This window comes from Nelumbo nucifera, chromosome 8 (assembly GCF_055504915.1).
Source record: "Nelumbo nucifera cultivar China Antique chromosome 8, China Antique-T2T, whole genome shotgun sequence".
Lineage (NCBI taxonomy): Eukaryota > Viridiplantae > Streptophyta > Magnoliopsida > Proteales > Nelumbonaceae > Nelumbo > Nelumbo nucifera.
In genome coordinates this window covers 46,710,165-46,734,684 of record NC_142656.1, presented here as the reverse complement: position 1 = coordinate 46,734,684, position 24,520 = coordinate 46,710,165, and the positions used below count along the sequence as shown (strand labels likewise).

Genomic DNA, 24,520 nt, shown 5'->3' with positions numbered 1-24,520 from the left:
TGTGAAGGCCAAGCTGGTGCCACTGAATCGCATCATCTGGATCCTCTTCTATTGCCTACTTTAGTGTGTACAGAGCTCGCTCTTCCTCTTCCGTCAAATCATTATGTCTAGTTCCAAACGTTGCTGCAATTTCATGCTGAGCCTTGTGAACCATGGCAAGTCCTGTCCATGCTATCCGAAGCTCAATTGTTGCAGAGTCCCCTTCTCTGATAATTGAAGCCATTTCATTCGCAGCCCATGAAAGTTGTTCAGTGGGATCTTGAGACCTTTCTGCATCCTTGATACGATGAAGCGCAACAACATATCGAGTTGACATGCAATTAGGCTCCAGTTTTGCTGCCTTCTCCGGGCACTTTCCAGCACTTCTATGATCACCAACCACATAGTATGCATTAGCAAGATTCACCCAGATATGTGCAGCCCTAGGATCTGATCTGACTGCAGCTAACAAACACTTTTGCAACATTTGCAGCCACAACATGAGCCATACAAGCTCCTTCACCAGCGATGACGACCTTGGAGTGGTTGCTCTTATTCTTCTTTGAACTCTCATGGATGGAATCCTCGACGACACCGGATTCCTGCTTAATCGGAACATTCTGGGTGTTGCTAACCTGTGCTTGGGCAACGACCTGCTGCTTGCCAGACGATTCTGCCATGTTTGGTCGGCGGCCGGTTGTGGTTGCCACCCCTTCCGAGTTCCTTTCCTTGCTGGAAAAGTACAACTCCATCAAGCGCATTAATTCTCGGACGTCGTCCTTGATCTCGAGCACCTCCTTGCTGTTTTCCATGAGTTTGTGCTCCAGATCATGAACCCTAGACGTCAATTGCTCAAAGTCACCCATGACGCCTTGCTCTGATACCAAATGTTATGGGCCCGTGAATAGGATCTCGTCACGGGTCGGTCCACGGGGAAAACCTCCTGTTTTCCCTTGTTCCTCCCTGCTCTTGATGAACCTATCTTGGTGCCTTAATGGTGATTTGTCCAAGAGATCACCTAACTCTCCTTGCTCTCTTTCTTGACTGAAATTTTTGATGCCTTTATTGAATAAAGTCAGCTCCTTAAATAGGAGATTACATGAGATAAGAGTCCTACTTTTAGGAAGACTCCTTGCTAATTAGGAAGACTCCCTACTAATCTATTGAACTGATAAGATAAGATAAGACTCCCTTAATCTATCCTACTGAACTGATAAGATAAGATAAGACTGAACTGATAAGATAAGATAAGACTCCCTTAATCTATCCTATTGAACTGATAAGATAAGAACATTGAATAGATAAGACTCCTACTAATCCCTGCTACTGAAAGCAGATAAGGTAAGAATACTGAATAGATAAGGTAGGATGAGAACACTAAATTGCTGCTGCTGATAACACTAAATTACTGCTGCTGCTGCTGCTGCTGCTGCCGGCGTCCACATCAGTAGCTGACCCCATATAGTTGGTATAAGGCTTGTATGATTCTGTTTGTTTGCAATGCAAATGAGAGACAGATACAAAAGCCCCTTTTCATCTTGAGTTCCTAAAACCATCCACTACTCTTTTATATACACACACACACACACACACACACACACACACACACACACACACACACACAAATGTAAGGCGTTTGTGATAGGTTGGATGACTTGTTTAGCCCTACTGGCATTAGCTGCACTAAAAGGAGGGATAGGATTTTGTGGTGTACTAGAGCAGCACTACTTTGGACTGTTTGGGAGGATAGAAATGCAAGAATATTTGAAGAAAGAGAAAGAAGAAAGGAAGCCTTGGTAGAAACAATAACTTTGAGAGTGGCATACTCGGCAAAAAGCATGAAGCTGTCTTCAGACTTTAATGTTGAAGGTTTTTTCAGGGCTTGGGGTGTTATTGCTGCATCTTATGAGATAGAAATCTGTTGAGACATGGTCACCCCCAATAGTTGGATAGAAGCTGAACTTTGATGGCAGTTGTTTGGGTAATCTGGGCCCCTCAGGTATGGGGGGTCCATTAGGGATGAAGATGGAAACATCATTGCTTTATACTCTGGTCCTGTGGAACAAGGTGTTGTGGCAAGGCCAGAGTTTATGGCTGCAGTAAATGGGGTTGAAAAGGCAAAAGAGTTGGGTATGGCTAAAACTCTTTATTTGGTTTAAGTGCCTCTTTACTCAAATTCAGATATAGCTAAAACTCCATTTTCTAATTTAATATGTATATTTTTGAAATCTTTAGGGCTGCAGTATATGGGATTGAAAAGGCAAAAGAGTTGGGTATTAATAGACTGATCATAGAAGAAGACTTGAAAACTGTGGTAAAATGGCTGCAAAAGGGGGAGGGGGTGGCATGGCATTTGAACTTAAATGGCTATCAATGGACATGCCAATCCAAGTTAGATGGTGAGGAGAACTGCCAACAGCTTGGTCTTTCCTTTTCACAACTTCTTGTTGTATCCTGTTTTTTTTTTGTTTTTTTTGTTTTTCTAATAAATGAAATCTTTTCTGTGTTTCTGATAAAAAAATATTAGGAATAAAAATCTTGCAACTTCTTTGTATTTATCCTTACCAGGGTAATCCTTTTTCCATATTATTGTATTCTAGGAGCCAATATACCATATATGTGAGGATATTTTATGCTGAGTGAACTTTGAGTAAATGCCAACGTTTTGTTGGCATGTTATTTGCTCCAAAGGCGAGTTACAAACACTTTTTGATGTAAAATCTATCACCTGCACAAGAGAATGATTTAACTGTTAGTTTACAGATGGAGGGATGAATTTAAATTCTCTGCAAACTTAGACACTCTTTTTTATTTGGTTTAAGTGCCTCTTTTCAAATTCAGATATAGCTAAAACTCTATTTTCTAATATAGTATGTATATTTTTGAAATGCTTTCTGACATAACCTAAATATAAAAACATCACATAAATTTGAGAACCGCTATCTGTATTCGTATGTGTAACTAATGCTCTCAAAATGGTTTGTTTTGTTGCAGCGAAGGTATTCTTTGGAGGAGTGGATGGGAAAGTTACTGTCTGACATTGATATATCAAGAAGTGTACCAATAGCATCCTTTCTTGAGCTAGAAGCTGCTGCTAGGTCTTGTATGTGTCTCTTCAATGCAATTACTTGTGCTTGGATAGATATATTTTGAAATCTTTCTTAGGGAGGGTACTCAATTAAGCAGTTTAAAATGAATTGAAAAATCTTAAATACTTATATCATTCATAAGTTAACATTTCGCCTCTACCATTTTTTCAGCATTTCACAATGTAAATGAGCCTAGTTTAGAAGCAAATCCATCTGGTAGTAGTATGGATCCTTCACTTTATGTCCAACACAGTTCAGGTATGTCTGCGATTGCTGGTAGTCCATCAGTCGCATCAGATTATGGCAGTGATAATGCTTATGAGGCATCAGAGCTTGGAACACCAAGACAAGGAAGGGATAGCAATTCTGAAGTTGGTATAGAGGATCTAGCATTGGATCAAGACTTGGTCACTACTGTAGGTGCATTTGTAAAGTATGGTGTATCTAAGAATGATAATGGTTTATTTATGGGAGATTCTATTATAGAGAAGATGGAAGGATTTCCAAGGCTCAAAATGCATTCCAGGAAAGAAAAAAATGTTATGAATAGGAATATATATAATGGCACTACTTCCAAGGTTGCATCCATTTCCAGTGATGGAATGAGTCATTTGTCTGAACCTGATCATGGAAGGACAGCAAGCCATATTCGAAAGCTGTCATCTGAGAGTGTTGGAAGTGATGGAAGTTCCGTAAGGGGAAGTGAAGTTTCAAATTCAGGCGTTGCTAATTCATTGGGTGATGGCTCCCTTGACCTTCCTGGAGGTGTTGAAGCTTCACTAACCACAGAAAATCTTGGAGGCATAGATTTGAGGTTCCCGGGTGATGTACAGGTGGTTCTTCCATTAAATCAACGCCACAAAATGAACAGGGTTCTTATGACCATGCAGCAAAGACTAGCTACGGCAAAGACGGATATGGAGGATCTTATTGCCAGACTAAATCAAGAAATTGCTGTGAAAGAATACCTCACAACAAAGGTAACTTTGCAGTACATCTTCAGGTTATGATTCTTATAGTCATGCCATCCCATATATGTCCATTTGTCCCTCCCCCATTTTCATATGATCTTGTATTCTAGGTCGATTGTGCTTTGGAATTTCATTCATAAAGAAGATCCTATTTGGTTATAATTAAATAGCAGGAATACTTTATCCAGGATTTATTGTCATTAGTAATTTCAAAACCCAGACTGGGAAGACTGACTAGATAGAATGCTCAGCTTCATCAGCTTTCTCCTTTATTGCATATTTGTGTATTGATCCAGAATTTAGTAAATACGTGCTAAGTTTAATATGTGGACTCTTTTGTTTGCAGACTAACAAGACTAAAATGTTCTCTGTTGTTGGGTTTAGTGTGACTACATTGCTTTAGAGATGTGAGAACATAGTAGTTAGCTGCAGTGTTGACTAAAGCTTGTTAACCATCTTCTGATTTAATAATTTCTCTTTTTTCTTGAACACATATCACTGTCAATCAATTCTCCGAACTTGGAAATTTATTTTGTCTGACATATTCGATACGATTTTAATATCAGAATTTTATTGTTGTACTATTGAACTAACCAATTTACCATGACTTCATCAGGTCAAGGATTTAGAAGTAGAACTTGAAAGCACTAAACAGAAAAGTAAAGAAAATCTACAACAAGCCATCTTAATTGAAAGGGAAAGACTTACCCAAATGCAGTGGGATATGGAGGAACTTCGAAGGAAGGCCCTGGAGATGGAGACAAAACTGAAGTCAGAGCAGGTACATATATAGTTTCATTGACCTGATTGGTGTCATATCAATCACTTTGTTGATTCTATGGATGATAATGAAACCTTTTCAGGATGAAAAAGATCGTACAGAGTTGACGAAAGTATCAGCCATTCAGGAGAAGGAATTGTTGCTGCAGGAATTGGATTCTACCAGAGAACAGCTGGAAAACCTGAGAAAACTCCATGAAGAACTAGAGATGAAATCAAAAGGAGATGTTAAAGTTCTTGTCAAAGAGGTTAAATCTCTAAGAAATTCTCGAACAGAACTGAAGCAGGAACTTAGTCAGTTACACAAGGAAAAATCTGAAGTTGAGGTAAGTTCATAATCCAATTTATCAAATGTTCTATTGCCATTTTCTGGAATGAATTGATTTGGGGTGTTATCAGACTGCACTATTCTCTATTCTGTGTTCCCTATAAATATTCAATAGTTTTTATTAATGAATAAGCATGCTTTTCATATAACTAAATGTGTGTAATAACCTGCAATGAACCTACTTGTTATCATGTTAAAATGCTTCTAAGGGAACCATTATCCTGTGATACAGTAACAATCTATGCTGTCCATCTTGCTTCAGAATTTCATTAATGAACTTATTTATTTGGTTGCCAAATTCCTAATATATAATCTGTCATATGTAACTTTAATAAGCCTGTACTACTCAACTTGGAGTCAGTTATCAGAAAATCGTTCTGCCTGGTTTGAAATGCTTTCCTTTTCTTGCCTCTTATCAAACTTCTTTCTTTTATTGAACACTATTTATAAATGCAATAAAGTTCATTTCTTATATCTCACTTTCAGTTTCCCATCTGTTTCTTATTTGCTGCAACTGTGATTTATCTTTACTGTGGCATTGTTAAACCTATCAACTAATACCCATTAGAATAGTTTATTGGTTTAAAAATCTTGGTTAAATCTGTTTGGTTCTCCATTTATATTGTGCAAAAGAAGATAATGAACTTCTATTGCATTTGAAAGTATAAAATAAAGACCCCTACCTCTCTCAAGCTACTTTATTAGTTTTTTTACTAACCAACATACCTGTATACTGGCTATTAGCAATAAATTCATTCAAATAAAACATAAAATGCCATCATATATACATCATACCTGTTTCAGGCCAACAAAAAAGGGGGAATGCAGTGACAAAAAAGAAAGAAAAACAAGGGGGCAGAGCCCCCATTTTGTTCCCAAAAAATATTCTTGAAAAAAGAAAATAAAATTAGGAGTAAGAGGATGATTTGGACTGTGTTTATGGGGGCGGAGACCCTGTTTCAGGCTAATAAAAAGGGAGAATGCAGCGAAAAAGGAGAGAAAAATAAAGGGACAGAACCCTTGTTTCTTTCCAAAAAAAGCATTGTAAAAAATTAGTGCAAAAATACAGGAAAGTTTTAGAAAGTTTTGGCACAGCTCTTGTTCAAAAAGAAGAAGGGGGTGGAGCCCCTGTTTCATTCCCAAAAGTACTTATAAGAAAATAAGATACAAGAGTACCAGGGTGATTTGAGGAAGGAGGAGGCAGAGCCCCTGTTTCGTTCCAAAAACATTTCTTAGATAAGTAAAAAAACAGGGCCACAGAACAATTGGACAATTTAAGAAGAAGAAATTTACTTGGAGGTTTTGATGACTTGGACTGAGTTTGGTTTCTCATCTCAGTCTTGGTTCAGTACTTAAACCCAAATAAACTTTCGTTGCTTTAATAAAAAAGAATTATCTTAATAAAAAATGTAATATACAACAGGGTGTATTCTAATAAAATAAAACCAACCAATAAAATGATATAATATTTATGGGCATTCAGAAAAATAATATAATATGTATGTGCATGAGTGCCTAACACGAAAAACATCTTAGCATTGGGCTAGGTTACTTCAAAAAATGGATATAGAACTGAGCATAATGTAATGGAAGAACAGGATCATGTGGCCAACCATTTAGTTTGGAACTTCGGACAACACTTGGATGATAATGATGATGGACAGTTGTGAAACACTCCTGCAACAATCTGAATAAAGAAAAGAAAAACAAGAGAGAAGAAGATGAAGAGAGAAAAGTAAAGGAGGAAGAAGATAGAAGAAAGGGAAGAAGAGAGAGAGTTCTAAACCTCTTTTCAGCCTCCAATGATCTCTTTTATTGTAAAAAATAAAGACAATTACATGAGTGCTCTTAGTAGGGGGTCCATCACTAAAGACAACAATAGAAAACAATAAAAAAAGAAAAAAAACAGGCCCATAACTAAGGCCCACTACCTACTAACACAAGTTATAAACATAAGTACATAACTTAAAGAAAAATAAAGAAACTAAGGCCCATTCGGTCCATTCTCACTACACTCCCCCTCAAGCTGAGCATAGATGCCAATCAATGTGCTTAGTTCTATCATGCTGAACCAGGTTGTGAGCAATGTTAATAGCAGCCTGGTTATCACAATATAACATCAGTGACTTGTCACATGAAACACCCATTTTATCAAGGAGAGATCTAAGCCATAACAACTTAGAAACCCCATGAGCCATAGCCCTATATTCTGCTTCAGTTGAAGATCTAGCAACCACTGATTGCTTTTTTTTTGAAGCAAAGGTAACTTTTTATTGAAGAAGAAAAAAGCAGAAGCACATGAGAAGATGTACTGAAGCCAAGAGTGGCTTGGCAGGACTACAAAGGCAAACAACTGTCACTAAACAAGAAATCTCTAGAGACCCCTGATTTTGCTAGGTTATTAGCAACAGAATTTTGCTCCCTAGGAATCCAGACCAACTTCACACTCATAGAGCTTAAGATATCCCTGGCTTCAGCTAAGAAGTGGGCAAGTCTCCAGGGACCTCCTTTCTCTTGTAGCCAAGCTATAGTATTTGCAGAATCCCCTTTAATGGTTAAAGTGGATAAACCTAACCATTTAGCAAGGCGAGTCCCTGTGAGTGCAGCACTACAGCCAATACCTCTGCCTTTATGGCATTTGCCCTCCCAATCGGACCACCGTAAGCCCAGAAAATATTCCCCCTTTCCCCTCGGATTACACCTCCAATTCCTGCTTGACCTGTGGATCCTTGGGCGCTACCATCAAAGTTTAGAGTCATTTCTCTTTCTTCTCTAAAAACCTGTCTCATGGTCCACTCGGATCTTGGAGAGGAGTGTAAAATTTCTGGAAGGTTGCTCTGGAGATCATTTAGGGAGAGACCTTTGAACACTTAAAGAGTTGATTACCCAAAGGTTGCAGAGATGTGTGATGTAGGAAGTTAGATCTTCAATGTTTCTAGCTTTATTTTCAAAGGTTCTATTGTTCCTTTCTTCCCAAATGCCCCACAAGACTGCATGGGTCACTGTAATCCAGTAAAGTCTTCCTCTTTTTCTTAGCCCTCTGCCTTGCCATTGCCACAAGAAGGCCACCACCCTCTCTAGGAACACCCAGCTGTAACCAACTAGGTTTAGGAAGAAGTACCAAATCTTTCTAGTGACCGGGCAGTGGAGAAGGATGTGATCAGTTGTCTCCCCGTCACCAAGACAAAGAGGACAGACATGAGGGGAGATGCATAATTTGCCTTTAAACCTTTTCTGAAGCAACTCGCAGGTGTTTATTCTCTTTAAGCAAGTTTCCCACACAGAGAAAGAGACTCTATGGGGGATGTGTGATCTCCATACTTTCTTATCCGCAAAGGGAGGTCTCTGATCTTCTGACACTAGAGCCTTGAAAAAGGAGTTAGTGGAGAACTTGCCAGCAGGATTAAGTTTCCAGATTCTCTGGTCAGGAGTAGCAAGAGAGATGTAAGCCTCATTAAGAGAGTTTAGCAAACTAGCTATATCAGCAATTTCTATTTCTCTTAAAGGCCTTCTGAGATTTAGGTTCCAAGTTGTTCCTGATGGTGAGGGGTTGAGGCTAGAGGCTATCGTGGCTTCTTTGGATTGGGACAGGTTAAAGATTCTAGGATAGGAGTTAGCAAGGGCGTCCTCTCCCCACCACAAATCAGTCCAAAATTTAATTCTATTTCCGTTCCTCTCCTGATATCTAGCAGAATAAAAAATGAGGTCATAAATAGAAGTAATACCTTTCCAAGGGTTAGAGGCTTTGACCCGGTTCAAGTGGACCTTGCTATCCCAACTGTTGGCATGTCTCCTGTACTTGCTCTTGATGACTTTTGTCCACAACACTTCCATCTCCAAGGGATACCTCCAAATTTTCCAAGAAGGGCCAAGTTCCTTTCTTTGATATGACCTAGTCCCAAATCACCAACTTCCTTTGGCTTGCAAACCTGATTCCAGCCTACTAGATGACACTTGTTTTCACCACCCCCTTCCCATAGGAAATCCCGTTGTAGTTTTTCAATCTTGCTTTTTACTTCGCCTGGGATTCGGAAAACCGACAAAAAGTAGATTAGCAGGTTGGCAAGGGAAGCCTTAATTAGTGCAAGTCTTCCACGTGGCCAATCTTTTCTCACATTTCTCCACTACCGGGTCCCAAAAACTTTTACTTTTCAAGTTCCCACCAAGAGGCATTCCCAAATAGGCAACTCTCCAACTTACACCCCAACAGCTCCCTAAACCTATCCAATAGAGGGTCACCAACATTTAGGCCCACGATGCTGCTTTTAGAGTAATTTATTTTGAGTCCAGTCACCATCTCAAAACTATTTAACACTCTTTTTATGATGGAAATGTTCTCCCAGTCCGCCTCCAGGAAAAGTATGATGTCATGTGCAAACATCAAGTGAGAAACCGGGACTGCCTCCCTACCTATCTCGAATTCTTTTAGCAAATTTAACTCCCTTGCTTCTTGAATCAAGTAACTAAGTACATCCGCCACCAAAGTGAAGAGTAGTGGGGAGAAAGGGCACCCTTGTCTCAAGCCCCTGTTTGCATTAAAGTATCCAGTAGGTTCACCATTAATCAGGACTGAAAACCAAGCAGAGCTTATGCACCCTTTTATCCATCTCATTCACCTTCTACCGAAACCTCTCAGACTTAGAATCTCTAACAAGCAATCCCAATCCACTTTGTCATAGGCCTTTTCAAGGTCCAACTTGATTACCACCCCCGGCTTGCCACTTTGTGTTCTTTCTTCTACACATTCGTTGGCCACTAGAATGCTGTCAATAATCTGCCTTCCTTGCACAAAAGCAAATTGGTTGTTTGAAATTAGATCATTCAGCACCTCCTTTAGCCTTGTTGCCAACACTTTCACTACTATTTTGTATAAGCTTCCCACCAACCTGATAGGTCTGAAATCCTTAACTTCTAAGGATCCCTCTTTCTTTGGCACTAGGGTGATGAATGTTGAGTTGTTTCCTTTGTTCACAATGGCTGATAGGTAGAAATCTGCAAACACCTCCACTAGATCAGACTTGATTGTGTTGGTAGAAAAGAATAGGGAACCCATCCGGTCTAGGAGCTCTATCACGTCCATCTTAAATATTGCTTCTTTAATCTCTTGTTCTTCAAAACTTCTTTCTAGCCACACCCTTTTGTCTTCAGACAATCTTGGGCCCTCCCAACTGTTCAGAGGAATTCTGCTAGTACCATCCTTTGAGTAGAGCTCTTTGAAATACTACACGATGACTTGAGAAATTTCTCCCTTGTCTCCAACTCTCTCTGCCCCACCCTCAATTTTGAGATGTAATTCTTTTTTCTTCTCCCTGAAGCGTAACTATGTAAGAACTTTGAATTGTTATCTCCCTCCTTCAGCCATCTCACTCAAGACCTTTGTCTCCAATAGATTTCCTCCCACTCCCTTCTAATAATTTCTCTTCGGCTTCTACCATTTGCATCCAAATTCCCTGTTTGATCTCTCTGGTCCAGATCATCAATCTCTTGAATTAGCTTATTCTTATCTTCCACAAAACTTTTAAACTCCTCTTTACCCCAAGCTTTTAGCTTCCTCTTCAGGTATTTTAGCCTCTGCTGAAAGCAGAACCCTGCCCAACCCTCCACTCTGCACTCCTCCCACCAGGAAGCTATTCTTTGCTGAAAGTCCTTATGCACAGTCCACACCTTCTCCAACCTAAAAGACACCCTTTCCTTCCTAAAGACTTCATTATGGAGCACCACCGGCCAATGGTCAGAGATCCAGCGAGGCTTAATTGATTGCAAACAATTGGGGAAGTGTTCCTCCCAGTCATTGGTCATGAGGAATCTATCCAATCTGCTACTTATCGTGCATTCCCTCATGTTTGACCAAGTAAACGAGCCATTGTTGAGGGGGAATCTCCAAGGTTGTGTCTAGCAATGAACTCAGAGAAGTCTCATACTTCTTGTTACTCTCCTACTATTTGAGCTCTCACTGCAGAATCTTGTGACATTGAAATCACCACCAACACACCGGGCAAGGTCATCAAACTCATGCAAGGAATCCAATTCCTCCCATAAACTCCCTCCCTGAGAAGGAGAATTTGGCCCGTACACTCCAGTCATGGTCCAGTTGAATCCATCAGAAGTATTTGTGAAAAGGACTGAGACAGTAAACTCTCCTTTGTCCACTTCTATTTCAGTAATTACCTCTTCTTTCCACATAATTAGGATTCCTCTCGCTGTTCCCGTCGCAAGGAGATCTTCCCATTTTCTTCCTCTGATTCCCCAAATTGCTTTAATCAAATTTCTGTTTATTACTTCTTTCATTGTTTCTTGTAAGATCACTATGTCTGGGTCTTCTCTCCTTAGAGTATCTTTCACCAAACTTCTCTTCAAATTTCCTCCAAGCCCCCTTACGTTCCAACTTAAAATCTTCATGATTTGCCTACACCTTCCTTTCCCTTAACTAACCTTCTATCAGTGCTGTTTACAGGCCCAGTTCCTTGGTCAACAAAGCCCCATTGGAGTCTCTTGAGCTCTCTATTTGTCCCTTCCTTTACCTGTCAACAAAGCCCCCTTCAAGTCTCTTGAGCTCTCTATTTGCCCATTCTTTACCCCAAGTTCCAACTTGTTCCCCTTGCTGCTTCTTTTTATCCCTATCTGCTGCTTAGTACCTTCCTCATTTTTCTCTTGATCGGCAATATTAAGGCAAGTCTTCAATGTCAGAGCTTGTTGGTAGGGATAGAAGCCCACCATCATAGTTTCCATGGCCGTCACCAGAAAATCACATGGTCGTCGTCGGAAAATCACATTACATGCTTTCTTGTTTTGATACTTGGGAATTTCACAGATTCACCATAGCTTCTTGGCTTTGTTTGATGGTTTGGAACAAGATAATGTAGAAGGGTGTACCTGTTAAAACTACTTATTGCTTTTTATTCATCCAGGAAACAACATTCCCAACTACCATAGCACAATGACCTAATGTGGACCTCCTATCATCAACATTACCTACCCAATCAACATTTGTATATGCCTCTACCTTCATATGGTCATGTTTAGCAAACAATATTCCCTTTCCATGAGTTCCCTTAAGATATAGCATAGTACCCTTTGTGTCGTAGCCATGTGTCTCTGGGAGCATGCATGAACTGGCTTATTACACTGGCAACATATGAAATGTCTGGATGATTCATATGAAGATAGATAAGTTTCCCCAACAATCTCTAAAACACTCCCCTATCAACTAAAAGCTCGCCATCACCAACTGAGAGTTTATGATTCATATAAATGGGGGTGGAGGTAGGTTTAGCACCAAGTTTCCTAGTCTTAGTAAGAAAATCCAACACATATTTTAGCTGAGAAATGAAGACACCTTCTTTAGATCTAGCAACCTCAATGCCCAGAAAATACCGCAACTCCCCTAAGTCTTTGATCTCAAATTCAGAATTAAGGAACTTTTTAAAATCATTGACTTCTTGAATATCATTGCTAGTAACAACAATATCATCCACATAAACAATAAGAAATGTGACCAAAGTGTTTCTCCTCTTAACAAATATGGTATGATCTGATTAAATCTAAGTGTATCCAAACTGAATAGGAACAGCCCTAAACTTGTCAAATCAAGCACGTGGAGATTGTTTCAAACCATAAAGTGATTTCTTCACTTTGCACACCTTGCACTACATCTCCTTACCATACATACCAGGGGGGAGAGACATATATACTTCTTCAGTGAGGTCACCATTCAAGAATTCATTCTTAACACAAACTGATAAAGGGGCCAATCATTGCTTATTGCCAAAGATAAAAGAACCCTCCTAGAAATCATTTTAGCAACTGGAGAAAAAGTCTCAGTGTAATCTATCCCATGCACCTGGGTATATCCCTTTGCAACTAGACGTGCCTTATATCTTTCAATAGACCCATCAACATGATACTTGATAGTGTAAACCCACTTACACCTTCCCTCCCAGTTAGCAAGTCAACAATGTTCCAGGTATCACTTTTATAGAGTGCTTCTATTTCATTCCTCATAACATCCCTCTATTCTGGGTTGAGAGGAAATGGAGGCTAGAAAGAAATAGTAGGATGGAGACAACAGGTTGTAAGAAAGATGTTTGGAAATATAATGAGCTGTACATTTCCACTTACCTTTTCTCACAACAATGGAAAGGTCAAGGTCTAGAGCTGATGGTAGAGATGTCGGACCTGTCCTCTCTTCAGTGATTGGAAGTGCCTATGACTCAACTGGAGATGTAGGAACAACTTATGTCTACCTTAGTCTTTGTTGCTGGTACCACCTCTAGAGAATAGGATGAGTGGTAGAAATAGGAGGGCTAGTAGGAGGAGGAACAAGAAGAGGACATAGCAAGTGCAACCAAAGGCACACGGAGGAATGGAGAAGATGTCAACACCGGGAAACAAGACACCAAAAAGAGACTTTAACCCCAAGACTCAGGAAGGCATATGGTCAATAAGATAAGTGGCTGTTAAAATTGCATCCCCCCAAAATTTCATAGGAACATGGGTAGCAAAAAGAATACTCCTTGTAACTTCCACAATGTCTATTTTTCCTCTCCGCTACTCTATTTTGTTGTGGGGTATGAACACAAATTCTGATGAACAAGCCCAAAATTTTCAAGATAGGAGGTAAGGTCCTTATCAAAATATTCCTTAACATTGTCTAATTGGAATATTTTGATGCGGGTATCAAATTAAGTGAAGATATATTCGTGGAATTGTTGCACAAGTTTAGGCACTTCAGCACGAGAGCGCATAAGGTAGATCTAGGTATATCGTGAAAAATCATCAATAAACAAAATGAAATATTTATAGCCATCCATACAAGGTGAATGAAAGACCCTCACACATCAAAGTGAACAATATTAAAAGTAATAGTCGCTCTTTTATTGCTTGCAAGATGAGTTTTCTTACAATGTTTTGAAAACTCACAAGACTCACAATGTAGACTCAATGGACTTATTCCTTTAAATAATTTTGGAAACAATTGACTCAATAGAGAAAAAGATAAATGTCCCAAACGATAATGACATAACATAACACAAATAGTGGACTCTAAAACTAAAGCAGTCTTCTGAGGTTGTACTTGGCTTTGCTTAGGAATGTCTAATAGATATATCCCATTCACCTCATGGCCATTCCCAATCACCTTTTGAATTCCATGTCCTGAAAAACACAATATGAAGGATAAAAGGTGACATTGCAATTCAGGGATTTAGTTAAATTACTAACTGAAAGAAAATTGGAATTAAGTTTAGGCACATGAAGAACAGGTGATAAGGTAAGGGCATATGATGTTTTGATGTCTCCCTTTCCTGTGATAGGGGCAAGAGAGCCATTAGGAAGGGGTATTTTGTCTCTACTAGAAAGGAGCTAGTAAGAGGTGAACAAGTGTGAAAAACTAGTAATGTGGTCAGAGGCACCAAAATCAATTATCCAAGGGATTTTATGAGTACATGAGATAGAAGCATGATTTGTAGTGGCACTAATACCTGAGTGTGCATATGTAAAGGAAGGAACTGTCTCTAATGAAATAGATGTTGTAGACTCCAAATGACCAATTATTCAGCCATACTTCTCACCATTCTGCCCCTATTCACTCTATGAGGAGGTGGCTACATTTGCATTTCCACCTTTTCTATTCTCAATCCTTTTTCCATTGTTTTCTTTCTTGAGTCTAGTAGGTATAAGCTCTAGGTGCAGCTTCCAACAGGCGTCTTTAGTATGTTTAGGTTTCTTGCAGTACTCACATATAACATCTTTCTTCCCGGTGTTGACCTTCGGCTTCATCCCAGCATTAGCATAGTGATCAACCTATGGCTCTACAAATTGAACCTGTCTTTTGCTCTCCTTACTACTCACCATAGAATAAGCCTGGGACAAAATCACCTCATCCTTTGCCAAAACATTCTGCCTCACAATATCATATTCCGGATTGAGTCTGGTGAGCAACTCAAAGACACGGTTTCCCTCCAACTTCCTATGTGTTTCTGCATCCTTTGTACAACCCCAAACAAATCAATCTCCTGCCAAAGAGATTTCAGCATGGAGAAGTAGACGGCATGACACTAACCCACACTTCCTTTGTAGTTTCCATCCACAAGTAGTGTTGACTAATATGTGGCTGCATAGAGTTCATTAACCAACCACTATTGTGTAGTTTTCGTGCATCCACCTTTCATAGGTAGGGTCATCCTCCTTCGATTTCTTCTTGCTTCCGGTAATGTACCCCCATTTCCCTCTACTACACACATGTATTTTAATTGGCTAAGACTATGCTAAATAATTGGTTCCATCCAACTTTACAGTGGTTAATGCCCCTAATAGAGTCTCCACAGGCCCCCCATGTCCAAACCTAGAATCTGTGGGATATTTGGCTTCTCCTCCAGTTTGCTTCATTGAGTGAACAGATGCAAATGAAAATTAAATTAAGGTTTTACTAGGCTAGATTTGCTCTTTCAAGTAAAGATTGCTCTTCAATCACTAGAAACTAGGGTTTCATAGGACTCGACAGGACGGGAGAAGAAGAGAAAGTTCAATTGCTCCTACCAGAGGTTTCAGAGCTCTATCCAACACAAACCGCCCTTAATAGAAATCAAAGAGCTTCCCTTTGATCCCCAAGCACTAGCTTCAAAGTGTCTCTAGGACCTGTAACAAGATTTCTCTAGTTATCTAGGTTTTTTGGAAAAAAAAACTCCAAGAACCTGCCTTTGGCTTCAACTAAGGATGAAAGTCTCCACAAAACCTCTCGAAAAACCCTCCTAACTAGGTTACATAAGCTGCTAATTGATCAGCCGATCAGTTCTCCATAACATTGTGTATGGGTTATGAAAGGAGAAAGATGTTGAAGGTGAGAACCCACTTTGCTACTAAGTTGTGAAACACACCTGCAACAATCTGAATAAAGAAAAGAAAAACAGAAGAGAAGAAGAAGATTGAAGAAGATGGGAGTGAGAAAAGTAGAGGAAGAAGATAGAAGAAAGGGAAGAAGAAAAAGAGAGAGAGTTCTAAACCTCTCTTCAGCCCCCAATGATCTTTTTTATTCTTTTGTTGTAAAAAATAAAGACAATTACATGAGTGCCCTTAGTAGGGCATCCATCACTAAAGACAACAATAAAAAACAGTAAAAAAAAGAAAAAACAGGACCATAACTAAGGCCCACTACCTACTAACACAAGTTATAAACATAAAGAAAAATAAAGAAACTAAGGCCCATTCGGCCCATTCTCACTACATGGACCATCTATAAATTTATTTACCTAATCTAAGGACTCCTGAACACTCTTGAAGTCTCAATGTCATGCCCATAGAAACTAAAGAACAAACTAAACTCCTATTTTTTTTTCTGAATTTAGACTATTTTAATTATTGCAACTGAATTCTTAAAAACCAAATTATTTACAACACTAAAATCTACCAAAATAACTTTTAAAACCAATTGAACTCTAATTGAAAATAAATCAAAACTAAAGAATTTAACCATAGACTATATGTTTTTCATACTTGTTCAAATCATATTTAAATCACATAATGTTGGACTTGATATATCTTTCCAAATGACACAAGAATCAAGACAAACCTAAAAGATTGACATGTCAAATTTATGCTGCAAGTAGTGTGACAGACTTGAGACATTTGTCTCATAGCTTTCAGTTGAGTTCCAAGTAACGGATGCTTATACTAGTTGCTTTATTATCAACATCAGTTGGTGCTGATATTCTAAATTGTTATTGGACCTTATGTGATTTATATCCTCTATTGTTCTTCAATCCTTCAGATTGTTTTTGTTTATTTCAGTCACAAAAATGTAAAAAAGAAAAAAAAAATGCTTGTCATTTAGTTTCTTTTCCCCCTACCTTAGATAAAGTTGCTTGTCCTTGAGTGAATGTTTGCCTGGGCATGCTAAAATAGTTCTTAATATTGCTGCCATTTATTGTTTTCTTCAGAATGTTCTTCAAAAAGAAAGAGAAAGAAAGGAACACTCAAAAACCGCCAATATGAAGCTGTTGCATGAATGTGGCATTCTACGCAGTCGGCTTCAAGAATGCAGTGTGAATTTTCTTGCAGAAGAGGAAGATAAATTCACTGTGGATGCTTCTTCACTATCAGATGCTTTAGATCTCTTGTCAACATCTGATAATCGGATAGGCCTCCTTCTTGCTGAGGTATCTCCACACTGTATTTCAATTCTATGTTCCGTTTATTATTTTTCTTGCAGCTGAATGCTACATTTTAACACCAACCCACTTGGTATTATAAGAGTTCTGTCTCTCTCTCTCTCAAATGATAATGTTTTTAACTTTTTTTTATCTTGTTATGCTGTTCATTTCTTTATTTTCTAATCTTTATCTCAGACATTCAAAACTGGATTATTTACCAGGCCTTGATATTTATTTATTTATCAAGTGGAAGTCACAGTTCCCATGATGCACCCAGGTCCTATCCTGTTCTACGCCTCTACCTGGATTACACGGTGTCCCTTTACTTTCTTCATAACATTCTTCTCAACCCTGGCTGTTGGGAATTATTGAAACCAATAAGTAATTTTTATGCTACTTCCTTTTAAATCTCACAGGACGATCATGTGTCAGAAGGGGAAAAAAAGAGCCAAAACATTCCACATAAAGGTGGCATCATGTCTAGAGTGTTTTTTTTTGAGAAAATTTAACCAGAATTTATTAAGAAAAAAAAGGGGGGGGGGATCAAGAGGAGATATACAAAGCAGGGGGGGAACCCCTACAAGTTACAAAGGAGGAAGCTCATCGCTATACAAATACACACCAAATTTAGCTAGGCCATCTGCAGTATGATTGTGATCCCTAGGAATCCAAACTAAGTTAACATGCAAACCATCCAAAGAATCCCAAGCTTCAGTCAGATAGTGATACAGTCTCCAAGGGCCCCCTTTTTTGTCTCTTAACCACTTTATCTTATTTGCTGAATCACCTGCAATGGTCACATTCTGAATTACCAAATTCTTTATTATCCTGATTCCGGTGAGAGCAGCCATCACTTCAGCCTTTGTGGAGTCAGCCCAACCGATTGGACCACTAAAAGTCCAGCAGATATTGCCCCTTTCGTCCCTTATGTACTACCAATACCTGCAAGGCCCGGATTACGTAAGGCACAACCATCAAAATTAAGGGTTATCACACCTTCACTGATGGATACGGGATGCCTCAAGGATGTTTGCTGGGGATGAGGTAGAAACAGAAAGGGGTGAATATCTCTGATAAGATCATTAACTGAAAGTCCTTTAAACAGAGCTGAATTCACCGACCAAAGGATGCAAAGATAGGTAATATCTGAGATTAACTCCTCCAAAGTTCTGCTTTTATTGTCGAAGATATGGTTGTTTCTTTTATCCCAAACACCCCACATCATTGCATGTGGCACTCATCTAGAGTGTATTTTTATGGTGTTGCTGATAGGTTGCTTTTGTGGTCAACTCATGTTTGACTTCCTATTCTACTTGTTTGTGGGTGCGAAGTTCATGTTGGCATGTTTTTCGTTGTTCATGTGTTTTAGGGTTGTTTAATGAGCCTCTCGTGGCTGGTATTGATGGGTTTCTTGGATCTATCCTTGTAAATTGTAATCTTTGTGAGTCTCCATGTATTATGGGGCTCTTTGATTGAGTGCTGGTAATTGAGGTTTTTCATCTCTAATTCAACCCCCGGCTCACTCTTATAAATTAAGTTTATGGTGGTTTAATCCATGGTATGGTTTCACATTTATATGCTTTGTTCTTGACCATAAATATATTCTTACATTGAACTTGTTTCTATGCCATTCCAATAATCATCAGGCACAACTTCTAGCACAAGATGATGAAAATTCAGTTTCAGCTTCCATCAAAAGCCACAATATAAATGGTGATGATTCATGGAGAACAACCCAGGATGAATTGAGGAAGATGATGACAGATATCTTCATCGACAATGCCAGATTGAGGAAACAGGTCAACTCTGTAATTCGTTGTGCTCTCAAAACAGCTGTTCCTTTAGAGAATGATGAGGATGAGGAAGTCCCTTTAAGAAAGACCGTACTAAACAAGTTCTTAGAAAGGTAAAAATGGGGCCACACTGTAAATTTCTTTTACTTTTAGAAACATGATGGCTGCCCCTCCATCTTACCACCCATGCCCCCCATATAGCCCATACGAAAATCAGCTGCTTTACTCAGCGGTGGATGCCAATGCCATTGAAGGCTGGAGAATTAGTCTTTGTAATTCATGTGGTTTCTTAGGTATCGGCCTCAAGACTCACTGCTTCAGAAGCATTGTGTAATATCTTCTTCCACCCTGTTTTTTGCTGAGCCTTTTTGCGCCATTTTGTTTGTGAAATTAAATAATGAAAAGAAAGGAAGAGAGCAACTCACGGAGGTTCGCCAGGATTGTGCAATTTGGTTCCACAAATGTCATCTGCTGTAAGACGTTCCACTTTGCCACTTTGGTTTCAAAGTTTTCATATTTGATGGCTATAGCCATATGGATGACCCGAGAAGGAAAGGTGAATGTATGTACATGTAAACCGGAAAACATGCATGAATAAGCATAAAAGCACAGGACTTGAACTAGGGAAAGGTCAGAGGCAGCCTGGATAAGCATAGAAACACAAAACTCGCTGCCTTTTCGCTCCCATTAACAAGGTTAGCAAAATAAAAAAGATAAAACAAACCCAACTAGTGCTATAAGCAAATTGGATTGAATTGGATATGCCTGGTGGATTGATTCAAGCTTGATTAGTTACTATACGGATTCAAGTCGTATTTGAATATTGAATGCCATTAAACCTTAAAATAGTTAAACTTTTTCTTTTCTGCTACACAATCTGGGGTAGCCCTTCCCCCCATCCGCTTAAGTCATAACCCTCCAACGCTGGTGGCGGCCGGATGTTAAAATGTTATTTTTAATAAAATGAAGTAAAATTAAATTTGACCTTTATATGTTATAAATAAAATGAATTGAAAATAATTTCTGAGACTTAAAAATTATGATTATTAATAAATATACAACATTCAAACTAAATGCATGCAATATAAATTTTATGTATTTAAATATAGTTGAATTAGATTATCTTGAATCCAATCAAGGTTCAAAATATCGATATGCCCGATATGCTGGTAGGGGTGTATTGGGCGATATCAATACTGTTTTCTTTTTTTACTTTTTTTTTTTTTCAAAACCTATTCAGGGGGCTGGTTTAAGGCTCCTCCACCCCCTGAACCAGTCAGAACCCTGATACACCCACTGGGAAGTCCTGGAATGATACATATCAGCCTATACGGGCCGATACGTGTTGATACTTTGAACCTTGGATCCGATGATTAAAATATTGATATGATAAGGTCCATATTGTATTTATCAATGTGTTCATGTGTTTGGATACACTGGTACAAAAGCTTTTAATATTTTTAAAATAAGCAATGGGACCATCTAATAATAATAATAATAATAATAATAAGTTTTAAGGGATTCTCTTTATGGCATATGTTTTGAGATCATAGAAGATTCACTGAATCTTAGAAAATATTTTTTGGAGGTTCACTGAAGTCCGAGGAGATGAATGGGAAATATATCAAAAGACTAAGAACTTTGAGAAGTTTATAAATGCTAAAAAGATGGAGCACAACTCTTGGTAGGGGTGGCTTCAAGCTGAATGGAAGATTTGGTTATTCAAGCTAAGCTAGTAGAAAAATATCATACTCAAATTTGGGTTCAAGCTAGATTCAAGTTAGAGACATGAGCTCAAATTCAGTTTGGCTTAAAAGCTTGTATATTCAAGTTGGGCACGATTCAAGCTTGATAGTGACCCAAACGTAATATAAGAAATAAAGGATAAAAGTTTATACATGTAAAAATTAATACATATAAAAAATTAAAAATTATATACATATAAACTATCCATATAAAAATCATTTCAAATGGGCTGGTTTCGATAGAAAGATTGCCATCGACATTGTTTGGTCGGTTTAGGAGCCAAATACATTGAAAAACACCCCTTCTTTCATTATTATGGTTGCTATGTTGAGCGGCCATTTGTAACTTTTAAACAGGTAAAGAAGATAATGAAAATGAGTTGGATTTTGGATATTCTGACTCGAATTTGGTATTGAACCCTTAAAAAGAGCCTTCATTTTGATCCCCCTCTGGTCTAGAGAGTTTCCTCAACTCAGTAAACCCTAGCTTGGTTATGATTTAATGTAAAGTTAGAGGGGACTTGTGCAATGCATGGGCTTTGTAAAGTTGAACTTAAACAATAGAAACACATAAGAGTAAACAATTTTTTTATATTTGAATTTTTTAAATAATTAATAATTATTTATGTTTTATACACTATTTTTAATATTTTACAATACAAAAATAACAATAATTAATTTAAACTAAATTAATAATCTAATCTCTAATAAATAACAATAGCGAAAATACACAATTATTGAAAATAAAATTATAACAAAAATATCATAAATAACTAATAAAAATACAATAAATACTGAAAATACATTGAATTAGTCAATAAATAGTGTAATCTCTAATAATAGTTTAACCTCTAATAAATAGTAATCAATAAATTATAATAAAACTACATAATTACTGAAAATAAACTTATAACAAAAAATGCAATAAATCCAATAAGTACAATAGATTAAATTTAAAAAGTTAAATAGCAATAGTTTAATCTTCAACAATTATTGAAAATTTATTGTTAAATAATAAAACGAAATAGATTTATACATAACTATTGAATTAGTCAACTTTGTTATTTAATTTATATTTTATTTTTAAATAATATTTATAATATGATTTAGTTATTAATTTTTATGACATTTAAAATATTTAAAAGTTAGTCATTTACAATATTATATAGTTATTTAAATAATATCATTATTCAAAATTTCAAAATATAAAAATTTATTGAATTTAATAAACCATAAAATTATAATTTATACAATTATTACATATATTTGTTATTAAATTTGTAAAATATAAAATCATAATTAATTCAAATATTATGAAATCTATTATAATTATTTTTTTACTTTTAAGAAATTATTAAATTCATTACATAATTGTGTTATTTTATCTATTTAAAATTTAGTTATGTTAAACATTTCTTATTTAAAATATTTAGTTATTTAAATATGTAAATAATATTTAAAATATTTAAATTTTTTGTCATTTTAATTTTGTTTATTTTATAGTAATTACGTAATATTCAATATATTGTTACATATTTATTTATCTAATTTTAATATTTTGTTATTTAAAATATTTAAATAATATTTTGATTTTTAACATTTTTATTGTTTAAAAACATTTAAATAATTTCGTTATTTAAATTTTTAAATATTATTTAGATGTTAAGTTTAATAAGCCATAAAATTATAATTTATATTTTTATTACATAATTTTGTTATGAATTTCATAAAAATATAAAATTGTTAATAATATGAATACTATTAAATCTATTATAATTATTTTTTTATTTTAATAAATAGTTTAAAGCTATTACGTAATTTTATTATAATATTTAAATAATTTTTAGATTTTATAATTCAAACCTTCTTTAGAGAGACATAGATTAAAAGTGCGAGAGAAGATAAATTGGAATTAGAGATAATTTAGGAGAGAGTTTATCCCCTAAAATAGAAATTAGAGATGATTAGAGATATTTTAGGAGAAAGTGGGGGATAGAGGTGTCACATGGTTAGACATCATAAAAGCAAAGATTTATTTCTTTTATCTATAGGTTGTTTGTAAAAATGACATGAAATAAAATAAAATTAGAAAAATAAAAAAAGAGAAAAAAATAAATTATTGAAAATTATTAAAGAAATTACTATAATGATTGGAAAATTTATAAATTAATTATTATTGTTATTATTGAAAATTTATTAATATTACTGAAAATTATGATAAATTACTGAAATTTTTGTGGAAATATAATTGAAAATGATCACATATTACTATTTTTGGTAATATACTAAAATTTGTTTGTAATTATGTTTGAAAGTATGAAAAAATTATTTTATTGTTAAATGTAACAGTTTTTTACAATTAATAAAATAATTACTTATTTTACTATTAATAAATTATCAATAATAATATTACCATTAATAAATTAATATCAATAATTATCATTAGTTAGTTATCAAAAATTAGAAAATTGTTGTAATTAATTATTAGATTACCATTAAGAACAATGCTATTTTTCAATCCTTACATGCTAATCTGAAAGTGATTACCATCAAATTCAAACTAAGCCTAATTGAATTCGAGCCTGAATAAATCCCAGGTCAATTACAACCATTAATTGTAAATGAGATTGGTGTGAGGAGTCCATATCTGCTCCTCACACCAATCTCACAGTATGTTCCAGCCACACATTGGGAAAATCTCCTATACTTGCATTGCATGTTATTATTCAAGGGAGATGTTCCCAATATGCGGTGGGATGTGGCCATGAGGTTGTTGTGAGGAGCAGATCCCAATTTTGGTGCGAAACGCACTATGGGGAGGAGTAAATGTAGGTGTGAGGTGTGCTTTGTGAGGAGGGCATCTGATTTCTGCTGAATGAACAACAACATTTGAGTCCTATATTATTATTGAAAGTTCAAAATTGATTGATAAAATCTGATGCCATTTTGGCTTCGATCAGTGCAAAGCCCGTTAGAACAACCTTTACAGCCTTGCACTGAGAATATCTCCATAGTTATGTGCTTTATTTCATGGGGAGACATTCCCAATGTAAGGTTGCAATAGGATGTTCCAACGGTGTTGACCAAAGCCGAACTCTTTTTTCTCCATGGGCTACACCGTCGAGGTAACCCAAGATCACATTAGTTTCCCACAAGCGTTCTACATGCACATTTGAACATGCATTGGGAACATCTCTTGTACTTGTCATTGAGAGATGTTCCCAAAACAGGGTTTGGATTTGCAGCAAGGTGTGTTCTATGGGGCGCTGATGTGAATTCAAGTAACTTCCATGTGATCATCAATGTAAATGTTGACTTGAGCATTGTCAATGCTAAGCAAACTTCCATGTGGTTGGAACCAAGGATTAAAAATATCGATATGATATGTTTTGATGCGAGGCATATTGTATCGGCATCGATAGTGGACAATACTAGATACGCTACGATTGGAATTGTATCGTGCTACTCGTGGATATGATATGATGTCGTATCGATGCATATCACATTGTATTGACTGATATGGTTTGATACGCGCACAACTATATTATGAATGCGTTTATTGCGATTCAAACCCATGTTTAATTAATTAATTAAACAATAAGCGCCTATCGTTTTATAAGTGAAATAAAACTAATTTTATTATCTTTATTGTAAACATGTGGTCTAAAGAAATGCCATATTAAATATTA

General features: G+C 36.7%; 1 protein-coding gene across 2 annotated transcripts in view; it reads left to right on the top strand.

The window, feature by feature from the left end:
* Window positions 1-19,628, top strand: part of LOC104609060 (Phox (PX) domain-containing protein) — a 37,557-nt gene extending 17,929 nt beyond the window's left edge. For both annotated transcript variants that reach the window (XM_010275264.3, XM_010275263.3), the window contains exons 6-11: window positions 2,974-3,082; window positions 3,240-4,048; window positions 4,656-4,820; window positions 4,903-5,145; window positions 17,081-17,299; window positions 18,940-19,628. In XM_010275264.3, coding sequence (XP_010273566.1) covers window positions 2,974-3,082; window positions 3,240-4,048; window positions 4,656-4,820; window positions 4,903-5,145; window positions 17,081-17,299; window positions 18,940-19,203 — 1,809 coding nt within the window. In that variant the 3' untranslated portion in view covers window positions 19,204-19,628. The remainder of the gene's footprint in view (window positions 1-2,973; window positions 3,083-3,239; window positions 4,049-4,655; window positions 4,821-4,902; window positions 5,146-17,080; window positions 17,300-18,939) is intronic.
* Window positions 19,629-24,520: the final 4,892 nt, after the last annotated feature.